The sequence below is a fragment of the Diuraphis noxia genome, unplaced genomic scaffold (assembly GCF_037042655.1).
Source record: "Diuraphis noxia isolate RWA-SAM2 unplaced genomic scaffold, SU_Dnox_SAM2 contig0004, whole genome shotgun sequence".
Taxonomy (NCBI): Eukaryota; Metazoa; Arthropoda; class Insecta; order Hemiptera; family Aphididae; genus Diuraphis; species Diuraphis noxia.
In genome coordinates this window covers 58,999,731-59,022,464 of record NW_028301714.1, presented here as the reverse complement: position 1 = coordinate 59,022,464, position 22,734 = coordinate 58,999,731, and the positions used below count along the sequence as shown (strand labels likewise).

Genomic DNA, 22,734 nt, shown 5'->3' with positions numbered 1-22,734 from the left:
ACGTCAGATAATAGTTTTTGAACTGGTTAAATGATTTAATACCTATAACAATAAGTGTGATATTGATATTATTAGATAACGTATAAATTGTGTGCAAGTTAATCACGTTTCGAATTAATCGTATTGTTTTTCTCGAATAAAAATACTCATTGGTTGGCCTACTAATGAAATAGCGCACCAAATAGATGTAAAAATATATGTGCCCCCACTAGGAAAATCAGCGTTAAAAATGTCGTGCCGTTCGATAAAAGCAATTGAGTTTTAATTGGCGTCATGTCATTTATACGTATTGAAAGGTAAATTAGTACTATAAATAAATCGTCTTGGACCATACACTTGGACGTTCGCACGCCATTGTTACCTCAAAGCTTTCATCGGGTACAGATTCAGACAATTATCCGTCGTATATCGTTCGACATATTTTATTATTTTTTCCTCATACCACAGAAACCCGAACAACAACATCAAACATGGTAAGTCTTTTCAAATTAACATTAATAAACGATGGCAGCAGAGGAGTAGTATTGTGCAAACAGACCCTGCTCTGCTGTCGGTTTTAAATCCGAAAAAAAAGAAAAAAGTCTTTTCAAATATTACATTAATAATAATATTATTATGCATGCATGACAAAAAAACAAGTTTCACTCATCGTTGACACGGTTCATTCGATACACACATTGGCTTCACTGCAGACGATTGAATTAATAATAATGACGATGACCCATGTGTACCTGTAATGATAAATTTTTATGTGTTATTTTTTATAATATTACATAGTCGTGGATGGACCCGACCCCTGAACCCGTCGAACTCTCGGAAGGCATTACGTTGAGTAAAGATCAATTGAAAGGTATAACGAAGATTCGGCCGATATGGTTATTAACCTTTTCGAGCGATTTTATTAATGTGTGCTATCGTATTAAGTTTTAAGAAAGGCTTTCGACACGTTCGACACGGAGAAAAATGGCAAAATTACGTGCGCCAACATCAACATCATTTTAGACATGTTGGGTCATGCTACCGACGTCGTCACTGTCAAGAATATCGTGTCCGAAATCGACCACCAAGGTAAGATCGAGCAATTCTTGTCTTCACTGATGAAAATCGGGGGGCGAGGGATCTCAGCTCCCCAAAATATCCCATCAGCATTGATGGTAAAAGTGTTAGCCTCCCTTTAAATTTTAATAGATTTCCGCCTGCGCACGTCTGCAAATTTATTGATTATACAAAAATTTCAATAATATTTGTGATTGATTTCGACGCGGTGCTATATAGTAATATTAAAATATTGTCGCCATTATCATTATCATTATTGTATTGTATTGTGTTAAAGGAGACCAGAACATTTTCATTTTATTCAATTAGATCAGTTGCATAATATTTTATTAAAAATATCTGATAATGCAACACTACAGACCTTCGGATTATCGAAGTCGTCGTGTTTTATAATAATAGTCTCAATACACACGCAAAGGGCCTTCCAGCGAAAATACCAAATACTATAGTATACGGTATATACTATATTATAATATCATGGTATCATTATGTGTTATAATTTTATGAGAGTTGCTTAATCTCTGCGCTTAAAATATGTACGATATACATTGATTTTGATTTAATTAGTTTATATCGTTATACAGATATTCAATTAAGTGGCGTATATAAAAGAACGCGACCGACTAAAGATACACATATATAATATAATATTATTATTATCAAACGATTATTTGAAATTTTTGTTCGACCGCTATCTATACTGCAGCTACCTATCAATGTTATAGACGCTTTTTTTTGTACTCCGTCTACCGAAATAGCCACAGGCATTTTTGAATTTGTGTTCGTCAGTTTAACAATAATATATTCAATGCATTTCGAGCGCTTTATTGAGTGTATAGGTAATAATAATATATTGGTTCTTTGAAATTTATCTTGAACCACTATGTGATGATATTGTTATAGAAACTTTTTTTTAAACATGGGCTACCACTGAATACCTACAATTTTTTTTGAATTTGATTTTGTCCGTTTACAAAAAAAATTGTATGCAATGAATTTCGAATACTGCAGTACCTATTATATTATATTATGAACAGAATATTTCTGATTGAGTATGCTTTATCAATTACTAATTTAAAAGTTATTGAGAAACCAAAAACTACGTCTTTATTAAAAAGCGCTTAACAAATTAATATCAGCATATTATTATTAAAGTGTAGAAATAGAAATTCGCAAACCCAAACATGAATGCTAACAATAGTTGATTCCATGCAACACTGCAGTACTGGTGCATATAATTAAACGTGATCCTCCAATATTCTATAAACCGATTGTAAGTTGTAACAACTCAAACTGTCGTCACTACCTTATAGAAATAACGTCTAATATTATCTATTAATTAACAATAATTGTCATTATAACTTTAACCGTCTGAGATAAAACGTCACTGTTGTTTTGTATGCCACGAATTTGAGCAAAATATTTCGTATGAAATAAAGCACACATTAATCTATAAAATTTTATCGCGTGATGAAATCGATGATTCGCCCACTTCAATGGCCACCCACTTGATTTTCTTTTCTTTTTTTATTGCCTGTAAAATATAATTCGATAAACAAATTTTGATGCAATCTACTGTAAGATAAACAAATATATTACCTAACAAATGAACCTACACGTGCCAAAACAGTTATTTGTTATTTAACAATTTGAAAGTTCAAATTTTCAATAATTATTTTGATATAATATGCACGCTTTTTTTCGAAAAAAACCTCATAGTAGGTACCGTCGTCTGCTATTATAACTTAAAAATTAATAGTTATCTTATATTTAATTTAGACGATAAAAACAGCTATGTAATTATTAGGATATAATTATTCAAATAATTATATATTTATTTTTTTTTTTTTTATTAATTGCAATTTATAATTTATTCAATTCGTATTAAGTATATACGACGTACCTATCGCGACTAATAAATTATCGTAGGTACTTATTTTGATTCAATAAATTCTACGGGCAGTTCAACGAAGGTAAAGAACGAATAATAATATTTAAGTCCTTTAAATATGTTCTCTTCGATTGAACCGATGACCCCAAACGAACAATCTTTTCGCGTACCACTTATTATGTTGTACTTTCTAGTGTGAAGTGTATATATATTGTATATTATGACGCGTACATATTAAGCGTCTGAAATAATAATTTGGTTAATCCGACGAAAATTTTTAATACGTCTTATCCTCTATCCACCCGATACCATGGGTACGCACGCCTACGCTAAAATAATAAATATGTACCCAGTTTTGCTTAATGGATTGCTCAATATAATAATTCGTACGCGTATATTACGGTACAAGAAAAGTTTCATAAATTAATTAATACCCATGTATGTCTTATTGTTACGAAAACGATCGTGAATTATAAAACGTTGTCGATATAGAAAGTATTTTGTAGTGAATTTCAAACAATGTATAGGCACAAACAAAACCTTAGGATTTATTATTTTTTATTATTATTTTTTTTTTTTATGAAATAAAACGGTCGACTTGTACAATACAGTCATGTTTCTTTTTTTCGCTCTTATTACCACGCTACTGTAAAAGTAATAATAATAAATAATAATACGCAATAATACATTCAACATTTAATAATAAAGTAGATCAATGTATAAGCACACAGAACTAGGTAGACACTTAAAGTGTTAAAGTGTTTTTCTTTTGTATTTTCAATATATAAATAAAAAATTTACATAACATAAAAGTTATGAATATCATATTTTTATTTACAATTCAGATGCGTTTATAAAGTGCATCTTAAAATGTCTATGAAAGAAATACCTTATAGTCGATCTTAGATATAAAATTAAAAAATAATACCATAATATTATTATATGCTCTTTCACCATTATATAACTACATATGTCATATAGTCTTTATAAAATCAATTATAATTAACTCGTAGATAAATGGTTTGATAGTTTATAATAATATATAATGCGGTAAAGAGCGCAAACGAAAATAGATGGGTACCTAATTTAAACGATTTGCTCGAATGTATAATAAATTAATAATAATATCTTAATTTGTTAAAGTTAGTTCTTTACAAACTATACTAACGTAAAATTGAATTAATTAATTAAAACCGGTATATTCAACAACGATGAACTTTGCTAAGTCGTTTTCCATTAAGTACGTGTAATATATATCCGGTCCACACATTTAAGCTATATTATACATTATACGATTTGGTTTTCATTCACCAAACTGGCAAACTAAAACTCTGGCTTCAAAATGCATTGGTGATTTTACAATTCATGCGTTAACATAACTTGTTTTCTTCGATTGAGTACGTTTAGAAATTAACTTTGTTTTTTTAAGTAGGTACCTATATAATACTATAGGTATCCGCCAATTTTCTCGAATTGAAATTCTATAACCAATACTATATTCTGATTATTTTCTATAAATGTTTGGTATTAACATTATAAGATAATGTATACGTATAGACGGGAATCCGCCAGTACGTAACTATATGTTTAATCTCGTGTAGGTATCACATACAATGGCGGGGTAGGTACTCTTATTTTGACAAAAATAATCCACGTGTATTAGTCTGGTGTTTCTTAATTATTCGCGGTATTACATTCTTTTTAATCGAGAATTTTTCTTGATTAGGTTTATTTGATTACTGTATACTTACAGCTGTATTTGTTTTTAATTTGATATTTTTATATCTGATTAAGTTTTATATTTTGAGAGTGATGGTGTTTTAATTAGTTCTATTGCCCATTTGGTTTCTTGAGCCACTTATACACTTGCGATATATTTTTTTTCTTATAAAACGCTCATTCAACAGGCGTATATATAATACACAATTTAGAGCATCGGGTTGAAATAATTACCCATCATCTTATAGTATTCTTATTGGACCCAAATCTACGCAATGAGCTTTGAAATACAAACTAGAAGCTTCGTTTTTGTTTTACACAGTAAATTCCCTGATTGATAGAGATAATCCCTTTAAGAGTTACTATGCGTTATATATTTCAATATTTGTATAGTAGACTTTTTATCTATAGTTATAGCTAGCGCATGATGAAATCACTGTATTGGGAAGAAAGGCCGACTGGGCAATGGATGAAGGTTTATGGCTCTACGTATTTATTACAATATTAAATTATGTAGTTTAAATTTATTTAGGAAGACATATACAAATATATATTTATCTGTAATCTGTAAATGTTTTAATTATCAAAACTATAGTCTGTAACTAATAATATTATTGTGACCCTACTATTGCTATTCCTAATATAAACACACCTATAACAACTGAAATTACCAAAATTCCAATAACTAATGGCTTTAGATGCCGGGTTTTTGATTTCAATAATATATATAACATTATTTAGACTTCATAAGTGAAGTAAAAATAGAGTTAATTGAAATTTAAGCGATGTCTCGCAAAATAATGAATAAGTAGTATCGAGGCAATGAAGCTAATACAAATAACAGTATACCTACCACTCTACCGCAGGTGAGTGACTTAAAATTTTTACGTATATATATTGTCGTTTTTTATTTATGAATAACATTTTCTGCGAAAGACTTTCAGATAATAAGCTAGTGACTAAATACATTTAAAAGTATTAAATTAGACATTCAAGTGTGTACCTAGCGTGTCGTGGGTTAATTTTAAATATAAAAACGTTATTAATTGATCGGTGTCATGAAAACATGTTAAAGTTTGTATTTAATCACACCAAGACATCAGTAGGTATTAAACTTCTATTCGATTGATTGATACATTAAAAATACAATAATATATTTAACTACCTACCTACTTTAGTGATAAATATAAGCCATGAGGGGTCTATGTAATCAATTTTTGAATTCTACCATTGTATGTAGCTTGATAATAATATAATATACCTATATATAAGGCAGTATGACACAATAATGGCGCATAAAAAAACAGACAATTTGTTATTTCAACAATATTTTGTCACAAAAATAGATTTTAGGGCACTGATGAAAAAACCTCTTAGTCTGATATAGAACTAATATAAATAAACTAATAAAAAACCTAAAACAAACACATTTTTAAACATGTATATTATAATATTCAATGATAAATCCGACCACGGTTAGGTTAGGTCGTTAGTCATGATGAGCTCATGACGTGGTTGGATTTGAATGTTTTGTGTCTGGAAAAATTAAATTTAATATATTTTTAATTTTCTGCGTATCATTCAGATTATTCTGCATATCATTAATTTATTTTACCGCATTTGTCGTAGGTTTTTAATGCTATATAAATAAATCCAAAGTCCCGTTAATTAAAAAGTGTAAATATCAAGAAAGTACATTTACGTTCTACACTTATGTTTTTTTTTTTTTTTTTAATTTTTGGTGCTTCGTTATTTTTTAAATTGTAAACCTTATTTTCGATTTTAAATTTACTTCAAAAATCATCCTTTTCAAGAGTATTATAAAATAGTAACATACAGCAATTTGCTAATAAAACACTATTGTGTCATAAACTCATAAAAATGCATAATGCCATAAAATATTCTCATCACACTTATTAAGCCATGATATACATTGTTTCCCTGGTTAATAATATATAATTATGCCACTGCATCATATTATCATAACTGCATATTTCGGAACTGCATCATAAGAAAATACTTAAATACCTACTATGATTTCACGAACAATAAATGCATCGTATTTAATTACAATAACCATGTGATATTTCGATGAGAATTTTTACGTGTCTTACATTCTACCTGGAAAAAATAATACTATACATTTTTAGAATTTTTTTTTTAAATTCAATTTGCCAGTGATTTTTTGTTACTTAATGTTATAATATTATATATAGTAACATAAATCTTCGTCGAAGTGGGTATACCTATTTATTTTATAATTAATCAAAATAACTTTTATGTTTGTTGTTGAACTTTGATTCCTCTGATCCTCTATGTAAATCAACAATTCAATAACCTAATTAAATTAATAATATTATATTAATCGTATTTTTACTATATTACTATTTTCAACAGTCTATAAAATCCAAATATTTACAGGAAAGTAATATATCAGTATTCAATGTAAAGTACTATACAAAATAATATTTTGTTACGATACAATATTATAGGTATATACACGATATATACCTATCTACTACATAAGTTTATCGGTTTGTTTTTTCGTCTAAACTTTATACAACGCTTTAGAGCTTCTGAAAACTGCGTCGAACAAAACTTATCATTATTTATGAGTTCGAAATAAACCGATATTCACATGTCATAATAAAACAGGACCCCCCCCCCCCAAGGTCCCAGAACATACGAATATTTTCAGCAGGTACGACAATGTCTTGGAAAAAAGATTCGTATGTGAGGCACTTAATGTGAAACGTGTTTTCAATTTGTTCCTCAAGACTAAAAATATTCTCATTTTTATGGAACTTGACTTTATAGCATTTCGAATAAATTACCACGTTGTGTATAGGTTATATTACTGCAGTATACACTACATAATATTGTATAGCATAATATATTATAGTCGGAACACGTGTCATATGCTATAAACCAAAAAAATCATATATAAAAATCTTCAAACTTAAGTTACTAACCTGCTCAATATCTGCTGGTTCACAGTTGTATTATTTTAAATAGCCTGTTTGTTAACATTTATTAATATTTTTTTATTGTTTTACAAAAACGTTTTTTATATCTTGTAAAAAAACATTTTTTTGACAGACGGATTTCCGCCATTTTTCTTGCAATTATCTTTCAAGAAGATTGGTCGCTCCATGAGCTCTGATTCCATAATACCCAAGATCCTTGAACGCGATTTCCGTAATTTCTATTTTGGTTTTCAATATTTTTAATCTCTTCGTCAGAATCGTTTTCAAAATCAGAACAAGAACTTGAATCAGAATAGCATTTTGCATTATCATTAGGTCTATATGATTGCCAAGCTGTAATTTACCTCTATTGTACTTTCGTTTACCTTGGAAAAGAAACTAGTTAATTTGTACGATGTATCCTTTACCTCCTATTTTTCCTCGATGTTTAAACTGTTCGACGATAACGCCTCGACACAAATTATACCAATCTGAGACTGTGTGATATCCTCTACCAGTAATATTTTCTGTTCGTATATTTTTAAATTGATTCGCCTAGCACCAAACAAGTTCCAACATTTCGTATATAGTTAATACACGATTATTTTTTTCCATTTTTGTCGGTATACGTAAAAAATAGATTTTCTTTATGAATGTATTGCCATGTTTGATATGTTTGCATCACGTTTTCGATTTTTTTTTAAGTATCTTTCATTTCACCATTACTTTGTTCTCAAATACAATTTAATTTTGTACACAATTTTGTATTAGGTATAGCAATTATCACGATCTTTTAACCGTACCCAAGTTTCGTCATTAAAAATAATTTTTCTATATAATTCATCCAAAGTACTAATTTAAAATTAATGAAAAATACACAACTATATGATGTTTGATCTCAGCGTTCAACGAACACATACTAAATTGTAAAAAACTAAAATACAAAACTTTGAAATTCTCAAAGGAATTATAAATATATATAATATATAGAAATATAATATTAATACCTTCAATACGGCTTACGATAGATAACTTAGATAACGGTACATAGCATAAAACACCGACAATTTGTTGGTAGATACTAAATGGCATACGACACGTGTATCTTACAGTCTGTACACGTTGGTATAACTCTTTAAAAATATGATTGTCCGAGTAGTGTAAAAATATAATATATTTATTTTTTTGACAATTTTTTATTTTCGAATCTTTTAAAAAATCTCCATACACACTGAGTAACATGTATGATAATCAATTCAATTTATCAATGAACCCGTTGAACCCCCCCCCTCTCAACACCAGCTACAATAACGACAGCTATCGGAGTAGCCAAGGTGTTTAAATTTGACCATATTATTATTATTATTATATTTGCTAATAGTGCGAATGATATAATACGTTTGGTGCTCTAATAATGCATCCAAAACATAATTTGTGCGTATTTTACAGTCTCCATTGTTGGCCAAATTTAGCACAATAGGCGTCCTTGTGCGGTAATATTATTAATACCTTACCGTGCCGAAATCGCGATGTAATCGTCGATTGTTATTTATTTTTACTATTTGTGTCTGCAGCATTTTGTACTTTTGTTCGAGATGTTTTATCACTATAATACACGTCGTTTTTTCCCCCTTACAGGAACCGGTACATTATCCTTTGATGACTTTTGTACGTTGGCGGCGAAATTTATGACCGAGGAGGAAGAGGACTCCGAAGCAATCAAAACAGAACTAAGAGAAGCTTTTAGGCTATACGACAAAGAAGGTGCGAGTAATGGAAATACTTATTATAGTATATATATATACACAGGGTTGGGCAGTATCAAAGATACAATTGTATCTTGTATCTTGTATCATGATACATAATTTTAAAGTATCACGTATCATGTATCATGATACATTTTATACCAGTACCTATCTTGTATCTTTTTTGCCAAAAGATACAAGATACTTTTATTGTAAAAATATGTACTGAATAGTACCAAGACATTTTGATTTTCGATATTAGATAATTTCGTCGTGGATTGTATTTTTACGAAAAATTGTCCAGGTGCATAACGAAAAAATATACCACATGATTTTATAACTTGTAAAGCTGTAAGATAATAAATTTGAAAAACATAAAATTAAATTAAGGTGCCCGTATATCCGTAGCCCATATACGATATACGTATCTACAGTTATATAGATAATCACTCAACTGAAATGTTCGTTCTCATAAAATATGAATCCGCTACCTAGATATTAAGGCCGGGGCTATACACAGCGTATTCCGCCGCGTTTCGAACGCGGCGTATTCCGCGGCGTTTTCCGACGGCCGAGCTATACAAGACGTATCCGTCGAGCGTATTCCGCCTCATATATTTATACAATATTTAAAAATAATGGTAAATCCCATAATTATTGTATCAATAATATAAATAATAAATATATTAATCGCAATCGAATAGCACAAATTAATAAATAGACACTCATCGATCGATCATTTGCACTAGTCAGTTCGTAGGAGTAGGTTTATCAATTATCATTATGCCAAAAATTACACCAGCTCTAATAATTGCCATAAATGAGGCATTGGAAGAAAAAGGAGAGAAATCTGTACACAGGAAGTTTGCGGTACATCCCTACGGGAAAAAAAGGGCAGAAAAGGGCCAATTCAATATAATATATGAGGACTTACGACGATTTCCTGAAAAATTTTTTAGTTATTATAAAATGTCTGTAAAAACATTTGATGAACTTTTAAATATTGTAAAAAGTGATTTGGAAAAAGAACAAAACATCAAAGGTGATACAATACCGGCAGTGGAAAGGTTATCGATTACTCTAAAGTAAGTACCAATTTTTTATTTGAATAAATACTTTATTACCTATTATTTCTAATTAAATCAAAATTGAACACTTTATATGCAACTTATAAAATCAAATTAAATAAATGAAAAATACCTAGTATCATATTTAAACAAAATAATATTAACACCTATGCTTAACAAAATAATAAAAAATGAAAATAAATTTTGATCTAATAGTGGGGTGGCCAATTATTACTTGAGCCAGGAATTACATTCTCAGGAACCTGCAGGCCATATTCGTGAGATGTATTCAAAGTTGGCATAGATGGTGGATATTGAATTGGTTTTATGGGTAGACAATATGGTGAAGTTGATTCAGCGGGACGTTTCCTGGCATATTTCTGTATGACCTGCATCAATTCAATCCTAGCATCCATTTTACTGGCGTTATCAATTGCCTTCATTCTGGGTAATAATGACAGAAGAAAATGTTTGTCGTTATCATCTTCTTCGTTCTGAGATTTATCCAAAACTTTTAAAAGTTTCTGTTGGAATAAAGAAGGCGAATCACTATTTTTTCTATTCGTGTTTTTTTTTGTTCCCGAGATGGATGTTGGCAAAGGCGTGTTCATGGTGGGTGTATCGATTTGTGCAGTTAAATCACAAGAAGGATCAGCGTCAATGTCTGGTGAATCTTCTGTTGGATTTTCATCTTCCATATTCATAGTATTTTCGAGTGAAAATAGTGAAATATTACCTGATGTTCTGAAATAAAAAAAGTGAGGACTGAGGAAGTGGGTTAGGTTGGGTGGTATCGATAGTGATCGGTCACTGAGTGTCAATTTTGAATTCAATGGTATATTATCATTGTAAACAAAATACGATTCTGAGCGTAATAAGTAATAACGATCTGTCAGCCTATTTCATAATAATATGTTTATCATATTATACTATTGTTATTCACTTTTGAGTCAATATACTACCTTGCTCTAGAACAGTGTGTATAGATTCATGGTATTTGGGCATTAGTTTAAAAGTTAAAATTAATCTAAACATTTTGAAAATGTCATTGTGTATTATAAAATACCTATACGTAAAATATATTATAATATATTTAATTTTTACAAAAATTTAAAGTTCAAATGTGTATAAAAAAAGTTGTAAAAAAACATTTTTTTTTTTTTTGATTTTTAGTTTTTAGCATGTCATATGAAGATTCTACTATTAAATTTTCAGCTCCTAGATATATATAAAAAAAAAAAATTTGTTACTAAAAAATATAATTTGCAAATTTTAGGAATTTTGACGAAAATTGTAAAAATTGTGACTTCAACCACTTAAAAAAAATTCCGAAAAATTCTCATGTCTATAGAAAGTTCAAATTAAGTCAAAGCATTTAGAACATTTTATCATGTATGTATAGTATATAGCCTAAAAATTAATTCTATATAAAAAGTAGCTAATGTAGGTATATATTGTTATTTTGTAACCAAAGTAGGCTAAACTTACTGTCGAACTGTAAATGTCGGTGTTAAAAATGACAAAGCATCGTAATAACAATATTTCGGTTTTTTTGATGCTTGAGAACCAGATCTATCATACTTGGTGTGTTCTTTTCTGAAAGCATCGCGTAAACTCTTCCATTTCTTCTGAAGTTCTTTAACTAAAAAAATATGAATTTCAATTAAAATTGCAAGCATATTCTTAGATTTGAAAATAAAAATTTTTATACATTTCTTACTCAAAATAATTTGAAAATATTCGACATTTTTACGTAATTTGTCAATATTTTAACTTTAAATGCTTATAAAAAAAAACTTAATTTGACTTTCTTATGGACATTTTTTTTTTGATAAAGGTAGTTATCTTATAAGGAATCTTGTATTACATTTTAAAATCTTAGATTTTAAAAGAAAAATTTTTACGAATTTTCAACACAAAATAATTTGCTAATTTTCGTGATTTTTCCGTATTTTGTCAATATTTGAACTTTAAATGCTTATAAATAAAAACTGTGACTAACGATTTTTAATTTTTTTCATATGCCTTTGAAACAATATACTAGGAGCCTTCTATCAAATTTTCAAGCTTTTTTAACCAACAAATAAAATTTTATTGATATTTATAGAAAAAAAAACTAAAAAAATCGAAAACTGACAATGTCCGTAAACAGTTCAAAAAGGGTCGAATTATTTTCAAAATTGTATCGTGTATAGAAACTGCAAATATAAACAACCAGTTAAAATTTCATGCATCTACGATTATTTGTTTAAGAGTTACACCAAAAACCAAAATCGATTTTCTCGAAAACAGATTTTGCGTCAAAATTCCCGTTTTTCCTTAATTTTTCTTTTGTTTTTCCGGTCGCTTTTGAAAACTAATGAGAAATATTTGACCTCCCTAAGTACCAATTAGATTCACTTTCCTATCAGAAAAGATACTGGTGAAAAAAATCTAAGCATTTTTACTGTCCTAAAATGTAATGACAGGCACAAAAAAAATAAAAAAACACATTATTGTAATATCAATACATTCATCGCTCCACTCAGAATCCTAAATTTGTTAATAAATTAATACTCGAGGCTAGGCATTTATGAGTTTTAGATTCTGAGCGAAGCGATGAATGTATTGATTTTACAATGATGTGTGTTTTTTTTTATTTTTTTTTGTGTCTGTCATCACCTTTTAGGACAGTAAAAATGCTTCGATTTTCTTCAACAGTAACTTTTCTGATAGGAAAGTGAATCTAGTTGGTACTTTGGGGGGTCAAAAGTAAAAATTTCTCAGTAGTTTTCAAAAGCGACGTGAAAAACAAAAGAAAAATTAAGGAAAAACGGGAATTTTTACGCAAAATTGATTTTTATCAAAATCGATTTTGGTTTTTGGTGTAACTCTGAAACAAATGATCGTAGATGCATGAAATTTTAACTGGTTGTTTATATTTGCAGTTTCTATACACGATACAATTTTGAAAATACTTCGACCCTTTTTGAACTGTTTACGGACATTGTCAGTTTTCAATTTTTTTAGTTTTTTTTTCTATAAATATCAATAAAATTTTATTTGTTGGTTAAAAAAGCGTGAAAAATTAATGCAAGGCTCCTGCTATATTGTTACAATAGCAGTTGAAAAATATTAAAAATACATAGGCACAATTTTTTTTTATAAGCATTTAAAGTTCAAATTTGGACAACATTTATCAAATTTAAAATTTAATAATTATTTTGTAGTTAATCATTTATAAAATGTTCAACTTTTATAGCTTAGGATTGAAAATTTAAAACAAGGTTCCACGTAAGTAGATAATTATGTTAAGAAAAAATCTAAAAAATACATAAACACAGTTTATTTTTATAGTCATTTTAAGTTCAAATTTGGACGAATTACAAATTAAAAAACCTAGAATATTCTTTTTAGTTATTTTGTTGTGATTGTACAATATTATTTTTGGGTACTTGAAACTTCTAAAGTAAACTATTATATATCTGTGATAGTGTCACGGTTTGTTGTTGATGTATTTGGAATTTATTATAGGTGAATTATTTTTTTAATACCATAGATAAGTATATAATATGTCTTAAACCTAGACTGACATACCGTCTCCGCTCAGAATCGTTTTTCTTATACAATGATATTATATCATTGAATTCAAATTTAATACCATCCATTATACAGTGACCCACTTGTAACCTACTGTACAGCAGAGCGACATCCACTTGCCCACCTTTTTTTTTTTAAATTTTAAGTTAAGTAAATCTTATTATTTTTACCAGGTACTTATCAACTGGAGCTACTTTCAATCAATTACATTTGGATTTCTTTGTTGGAAAAAGCACTATTCGTGTGATAATAAAGGAAACTTTATTGGTACTGTGGACAAAGTTACAACCCTTAGAGATGCCTGTACCAACAAATGAAATATGGTTGAATACTGCGGAAGGTTTTTATAAGAATGCGAACTTTCCAAACTGCTTAGGAGCAGTGGACGGAAAGCATATTCGTATAATAAGTCCACAACATAGTGGAACAGACTTTTTTAACTATAAAAAGTTCTTTTCTATCGTACTTATGGCGTTGGTTGATTCTAATTATTGTTTTCTGACAGTGGATGTAGGTGCATATGGTCGAGAAGGAGATAGTAATATATTTAAAAGATCTCCCCTAGGACAACAATTATACGACAATAAATTAAATGTACCCGGAGTTAAGAAGCTACCAAACGACGACCACGGTCAAGAACAACCCTTCGTAATTGTTGGTGATGAAGCGTTTGGTCTACACCAAAATCTATTGAGGCCGTATCCTAAAAAAAACTTGGATGTCCAGAAAAAAGTTTTTAATTTGCGACTGTCAAGAGCTAGGCGTTTTGTGGAATGCGCATTTGGGATACTATCCAATAAATGGAGGGTGTTTCATACCCCTTTACTAGTTGAACCTGATTTTGCAGAAATAATAGTTAAAGGTGCTTGTGTTTTGCATAATTTTGTGAGAAGACGTGATGGTATTAATTATGAAGAAACACTTTGTTGTGAATTGGATTCAATAGACACTGTATTTCGAGGATCATCAGGTACAAACGCTAAAGACGTCAGAGAATATTATGCTAAATATTTTAATAGCCCAGAAGGCTTGTTGGAGTGGCAGTATTTTAAAATTTAATAATTTCTTACTAAATAATAAATATATTTTTATGTATTAGGTACATTAATATTTAATAATAATACTATTATCATGTTACAATAAGTAGCATTACGTGATTAAATTAAGGTGGAACATTATAATAATAATTTTTTTCTATTATGTTATATTATGATCACACAAATGCGTATTATTAAATAAATTTTGGTTATAAATACTATTGTTATTATTATAATGTAGATACTCACTGTAGTCATCCTTTTGTTTCGCAGTGAAATCATTAAAATTAAGATTCATAGTTTTTCCAATATCTTCCCAATCTTTTAACTTTAAATCACGGTTTCTGTACTCCATACATGATGTGTTCCAAATACTTATTTTTTGTTCAATAGATATAATGAAAAAATCAGTATCAAATGACATATTTTTCTGTAATGTAGAAAATTAAGTTAAATAATGTATACAAATAATTTATAATACATTTTATTATTTTAAACACAATTAAAAAATTAATAATTTTACTTACCTTAGTAAAGGTATAATACTGGTGCACAAAATGTGATATACCTACTTATTAATTATAATAAATGATTAGTTGACCACGAGTCCGTAGATGTCAACGTCACAGTGTCGAACACTCAAATAAAGAAAATAATATGATCACACGTTTATATTTTTCCAATAGTTATTTTAAAATAACAATTCTATTTAAATACTTTGGTAGCTTTTAATTTTATTATACATTTTCAAAACAAGACTACCTACAGCTCGAAGGTACGGCTCGAGTCACACAGCTAACCAGCACGGTGGTATGAAAAATAATGCACAATATATTAAAATAATTTATATAAATAGTTTTAATATCCCATCATATTATATAATATAATATTAGTTTAAAAATAAAACAGAAATTATTTAATTTTGTCTTATTATTAGCTGGTTTCATGTTTATGGCTTATATTTGAGTACCTATAACTTATAATTTATATGATGGACAATATTGTACTGTTCCATACTTTCATTGGGGTTTACATAGGTAAATTAGTATTTTTTTGTTTTTAACATAGGCCATTTTATTCACAAAGTTGTTTTAAGTTACAAATGCTCTTCCTAGTGTCCTCGCAACTAGCATCACTCAATTTTCAAGTTATTGTCAGGGGGGAAATAGGAGGAAGCTTCAATGCACTTTGATATACCAATAATTTCTACCAATAATTATTTCTATAATTTCTTTAATTACAACACCACCTATTGAACTTTTCTACGATTGTTCTTTACAAAACTGTTCTTAATACTTCCATAAATTAAAATTAGGTAACCAACACAAATTATAAACATCAATTACTAATTAAACTAATTAAAATATTTACTTAGATATTTTGATACTACATATCAAATATGAAATAATTTAACATTTTTCTTTACATATATTAAAATTAATATAATATAATACCTACCTATATATAAAATATACAATCTATTTATTATTTATGAGTAGGTAGTTAAATTAAATAGATAAAATATTGAATATCCTCGTCAAATTATTGTATTCATAAAATTATGGTGTAAACGCAGCGTTTTCCGTCACCAGTATAGCCCATCCTAATATAAAACAATGTAAAATTAGGAGTTTGCGTTTTTATTACTTCGGCGTTCGTCCGCCAAAACGCAAGCCGACCGGCGTTTTCCGCCGCGGATGAAAACGCGGCGTATTACATCCGTCGTGTATAGCTACTCCGATATAAACCAATGCATTTTGAATTCGACGGAAAACGCCGCGGAATACGCCGCGTTCGAAACGCGGCGGAATACGCTATGTATAGCCCCGGCCTAAGAGTGTAACTGTCTAGCCGTGTTGGTATTCCCGCATAAAATAGAAAATAAAAGTAAAGATAAGCAATTACAGTATACTATTCGAATTGTTAATTGTTATACCATTCTATACATTTTACTATTCGTTCTGTCTTCGGTGTGACTTTGTCACTGTGTCAACTGGCCGTTGGTATATTTCTATTATATAGTGATGTAATAGTTATAAATGTATAATGTGTACCTACCTATTGACTTAGTGTATTATTTAATATAATTATGACTTTATAAGTATTTATGTATTGACACTACAGTGAATTATGTATAGATGTTTTAAGTTTAATAGTAAATACAATTCGATTGGAAATATAAAAGTATCATGTATCTAAGTATCTTTGATACATGTATCTTGTATGTTTTCTACATTCACAATGTATCTTGTATCTTGATACACTAAATGCATGTATCATGATACTTTTTTTTGAGTATCTTGCCCAACCCTGTATATACATATGTATATTATACATAATATATAGATGGCGCATTTTCGCGGGGAAACTCCCCATAAGATATAATATTGGAGTTTATTTGTAATTTTGATATTAAAAGTTTGATAATGATTTGCACTCAGGAAACGGCTATATCACAACCGAAGTGCTGAGAGAAATATTGTCTGAACTCGACAACAACATGTCCGACGAAGAACTGGATCAGATGATTGATGAAATCGACGCGGACGGATCCGGTACCGTAGACTTTGACGGTAAGTCATGTACATATTATATAATAATATAGGGTTCTGCGATTGACCGGCTAAGATGGACGTTAGTGACTTTAAAATCCTTCCATAGTATTAATTAATACTATTAATCATGCATATGAGGTACCGGCCACCTTGAAATATTATAATAATTAAAATGCACCATACTGCAGTTTAGTAGTGTGGCAAAATATATGCGTATTGAGTTTTATTTCATTGCGGCTATGAACTTATTCTATGTATACAGTACACACATATACATAGATAGTCGTAATTTCGTAAAGACACTGTCGATATGCGCTTTGAAGTGGCTTAAGCATAAGAAGAAACAAAATTCTTTCGAGTGCACGTTATTGCGAAATCAACGCCTCGAGGGATCGAAAAGTTTGGTATGCAGATGACGTCCCCCCGTTGCGTTATCAAATCGACCATGGTAATCATATCATTGGATTATTAGGAGACCCGTCTGAACGTGGATTGGAAACGGTGATTATAATTATAACATACATGTGAACATGTGATGTCAGTGTGTTATTAAAAATAATAAAACAGTTTATCACCGATGGCTTCCTGCTGCATAACTTTCGAAACGCTGATAATCATTATAACATGATGGGCGGTATATATAGGTAATTATTCATGTTCGATCAATCACGACCGTTTCGATAGTAACACAACGGTAACACGCGGCAGACCCTGTGGGGTCCGATATGTAATAATATGACGTATTATGTCCGTCACGATGATTAATAATTTATGGAATTTTAAAACAAATTGGAACGGCGGCAAAATGTGCACCGACCGTTGACTGTTTTATAATTATTATAATAATAACGACTATACAACAACAACAACAATAATTGGGAGTTAATGGGCGGTTGGAGGTAGACAACAGACCCATAGGTGCCTATGCATACCACACATGGTGGTTGTAAAATTATACGGAGTGGCGCGAAGCGAATGAAAAAGTGACGAAGCTAAAAAAAATATTGTTATTACTGTTATTATTTTTTTTTTCCGATCGACCAGGCGGACGTTATAACTATGCGAAAAATCGTAATTCTTCGCGGCCAAAACCACGTGACGCGTCTTGTTAGCACACACAGGTATCGAGCCATCAAACGCGTAAATACACTAAAAAATATTAACCCCCGAGGATGACGATGACGATGACGACTGAGTGTAAACTCGAAGTGTACCCGGGGCCTTGCATTTTCATATTAATTATATTATTGAGACACACACTCATCGAGTAGATTAAAAAAAAAATCGACTCGAAATAGTGGTTCAACTATCTATGTTTTTTATAAACCGATATTAAGTAGATACATATAATATATTATTAGTATAATATGGTTTATCATACCTATAATAATAATTATTTTAACTTAGTACATAAGTATAATATGCCTATTAATTGGTGTCTTATAAGATGAATTCGGTTGCGCAAAACCATTTAAAAAAACTTAGCGTTCGAATTTTTAGTTGTTTTTTTTTTTTTTTTGGTAGCATGTTCCGTTGCGTTCGTCGTTCGAATGTCTATATAATTTGATAATCAAGTGTCGTTTTATAAATGCAAACGATTTTTAAATTCGTTGTTGTGAAATACGTTTTGACTGGAGTAAGTAGTTATTATTACAACTTTCTCGTGTCGTGCATAATATTTTTTCATAATAATTTCGCTTTTAAAATCAACAGTTTTTGAGCTCATGCGATATTGAAATTTTTTTCTACTCTTAGCAGCCGTATACTAAAAAATACTCAAAAAAAATATATATTTTGTTTATACATTACGCGTTCATATTTTTTTTATCATATTGTTCCATATTTTTGAATCTATATGACTATTTGAGTGTTTCGACACTGCATTAAAAAAATTACACATTAAATAAGTTCTATAGGTAAAAGATAAAAATTATTAATAATTTTTATTTGTTATTGGTAGGTCATAGGTACTATAAAAATTAAAGTCTATAGACATAGATAGGTTGTAGGTCATAGAATTTTGAGAATTGTTTGTTGTTAGTTTGTTACACACTTAATTATTAATTATTTGTTATGACTTACTTATAGCCTATAATTATTTATGTTAAAACTTATATTAAAATTTAAATACCGATTAAGAAGAACCTATAAGCACATTTTATTGGTGAAAGTTATAATGAATCAATTTAAATCCAAGAAAGCCTAGATCTGATTCGTATTATTATAGCCCCTAATCGACTGTATCTAATCCCGCTATATTTAATAATATATTATTCTTATTTTTCGTGTTATTCGATTTTTTATTTAATAATACCTACTTATAAGTTATAAATATAAAATTAATAAAATTAATTATATTTTATGGTTTTAAGTGTTTATTAGAAAAAAGTATTAAATGGGAAGTATCCAATATAATTAAATAGTGTTTAAAATTTACTTGAATACATCTTGTCGATGTATATTTAAAAAAATACGTATTTGAATACCAATTCTCAAAATATATTTTACATTTTATAGCTCTAATCCTAGCCCGGGAAGACCCTTGAAATGGTTTTTTTAGGTTCAGCAGTATATATAGTGTTGTTACGTGTATATTGGAGTACTATATATCATCAATACGACAATATCTTTACGTATTGCATGCCTATAGCATAAATTATTTTAAGTAAACTGTAATAAAATAAACTTTATTTTCAGAATTCATGGAAGTGATGACTGGTTAATGCGAAAATGTTACAAGAGTTATCAAATAATCATACGATCAGCCAAACGCAGCACTTATTTAAAAATCAACATAATTTAACAATGTTCCCTTAATTTTTTGTTTTTTTTTTTTTTTACGCTAAATTTGCAATTTGTAAAGACGTAAAACGTTATTAAATACTTTGCACAATACACGGAAGCTTCGGCTGATTTAATGCATTAGAGTAATAATGTAAACATCCATTATCATTGAAATATTTTGTTGTATTCTATCAAATCGAATTGTTATTTTATTCCCATAAACCGTAAGTTTTCAATCGTATATTTTTGCAGTATGCTTATTTCTTTCAAGTATATATATATAGCTAAGTACATTATATAATTATTGAAAAAAAAATACTTTATAACGTATTATTGGGCACAAGTTCTAACAGTGTCATAGCAATTATTTGCTTGAAAACTAACCCTGCAATATTTCATAATAGAAATAAATTGTAACAATGCAATTAATAATTAATGAAAAAAGTAATAACAACTATATATGAATATAATAATATGGTATTATCTAAAGTTAACAAAAAATAATTGTATATCGACTAAATAATGAATGTTCACGATTTAATTAATATGTATATCGTATATAAAGAGTGATTTTTCGTACCACTTAAAGAGCGTCTTGCAATATCAAGCCTCTGTTATTCAAATGGAAACGTTCCATTTTTACTGTCAATTATTTAGTAGATAATTTTTTTGAACATTGTTATGCATCTAATTTAAAAGTCAAACGATTAGTTTTTCAGGTATTAAAATATTTATACTCCGAATAATAGTCATAAAAAAAGTAATATAAAATATTATAATATGTAATATCGGATCTGGTAAATTTTATACTTTTAATTGATCATTTTTATAAAATTATAAATATTGATGGATTAAAATAAATTATTGAAAACATTGAGTTCCCATGTTTCATATTCCAGACCCATTATTTTTTACCTATTCTAAGTATACAAAATTAAATAACTCAAAAATTACTCATTGAAATTTGGAATTTTATTTGCCAAAATGTTTGAAAAAATTATACGATAAATAGTTTACAGTAAATAAGAGGGTTCTCGTTTGAAGAATACAGTTTTGTATTACCACATGACACTCCTTATTCAGAATCAAGTTTAAAAAATCGGAAGAATTTTAAATGTGATCTTAAAACTTGAAGTTTAATTAAAAATTTAAAAAGTCATAATTTGAATAAATTAATTATTATATTAAAAATGGGGGGGGGGGGCGAAATGAGCATACTTGAGGCGAGTCACTCTTTTTTTTTTTTCTATGGTATCGAGGACCGGAGAAGGAACTATGTTGCTCTCCTCCGGCCACCGTCGTTTATTGGCGAGTCACTCTGTATGCTGTTATTGGCTGTATTCGTCAGATAATCGTAATGTTATAATAACATTACTGCAAGTACAGTGTTGACATTACAATATTAATATTATTATTATTATTATTATTATTATATTATTCTTCGAATAATATTAATACTGAAATTAAATACTTTACGGTACCTAGGTAATCATTGTTTGTAATATTTTTTTTAAATTAAAAAAATAACATTTGTAAGACGTTGAGGCTTGCACGTACTTACGTACCTACCGATATAAAGTATTAGGTCGATTCAATTTATGTAATTGCATCGTGAATACCAACATTAAATTTAATTCACAAACACTCTGATTGTCTTAAGGCTTATACTTATACCAGTTACTTAAGAGCGATTTCAAATTATAATATACATGCAAATAAAAACAATATATATGTATAATAAGTAGGTATAGATAGGTACCTATTCACAACCATTAAAATGATAGCGTAAAAATATGTAATTAGAACACAAAACAAAACATGATTTGATTGTATATTACACTACTTTTCGCACAATAACTACTATTCAAAAAAAATAATAACTGTGAAAATACAAATAATACTTTATTAGTGTCAATAACCAGTGAATAATCTGATCAAAATAAGTGATTAATTCATTGTTTTAAAATATTAAGTATAAGTATATTATAGTCGATGTTCATTATAAATAAGTAAGACAGGTGGTTGTCGGTTGGAACGTTGGAAGTGAAAACCAAAAACCATTTGTTTACAATATATTTATGTCTGTGCCTGAAAAAGATTTTAGTTTTTTTCCTAGTCGTACCGAGACTGAAAACGGGTTAGGATTAAATTTTTTTTTTAAATAAAAGTGACTGGCTTAAAGTGTGTCGTGATAAATATTGGGTTTTAAATAAAACTCGAAAACCCATTATTTTAATGTTGGTCAATGTGGTTATCCAAACACCCAGGTTACAAGCACTACTCTAAACTTGTTCTGATACCATATTATAATATCAATAATTTGTATCTAGTATAT

At 29.0% G+C, this 22,734-nt stretch overlaps 2 protein-coding genes across 2 annotated transcripts; one reads left to right on the top strand and one right to left on the bottom strand.

The window, feature by feature from the left end:
- The first annotated feature begins 291 nt into the window (after positions 1-291).
- Positions 292-20,640, top strand: LOC107169701 (troponin C-like). Its single transcript, XM_015519532.2, has 6 exons — positions 292-473; positions 778-850; positions 925-1,068; positions 9,271-9,396; positions 17,502-17,633; positions 20,313-20,640. The coding sequence occupies exons 1-6, from the start codon at positions 471-473 to the stop codon at positions 20,336-20,338; spliced, it is 504 nt and encodes a 167-aa protein (XP_015375018.1). The 5' UTR covers positions 292-470; the 3' UTR covers positions 20,339-20,640.
- On the bottom strand, positions 10,451-16,431 carry LOC149056254 (uncharacterized). Its single transcript, XM_089226285.1, has 3 exons — positions 15,310-16,431; positions 11,933-12,086; positions 10,451-11,188 (listed from the first exon to the last, which is right to left on the bottom strand). Exons 1-3 carry the CDS (start codon positions 15,482-15,484, stop codon positions 10,654-10,656), a joined length of 864 nt encoding a protein of 287 aa, XP_089082411.1. The 5' UTR covers positions 15,485-16,431; the 3' UTR covers positions 10,451-10,653.
- Positions 20,641-22,734: the final 2,094 nt, after the last annotated feature.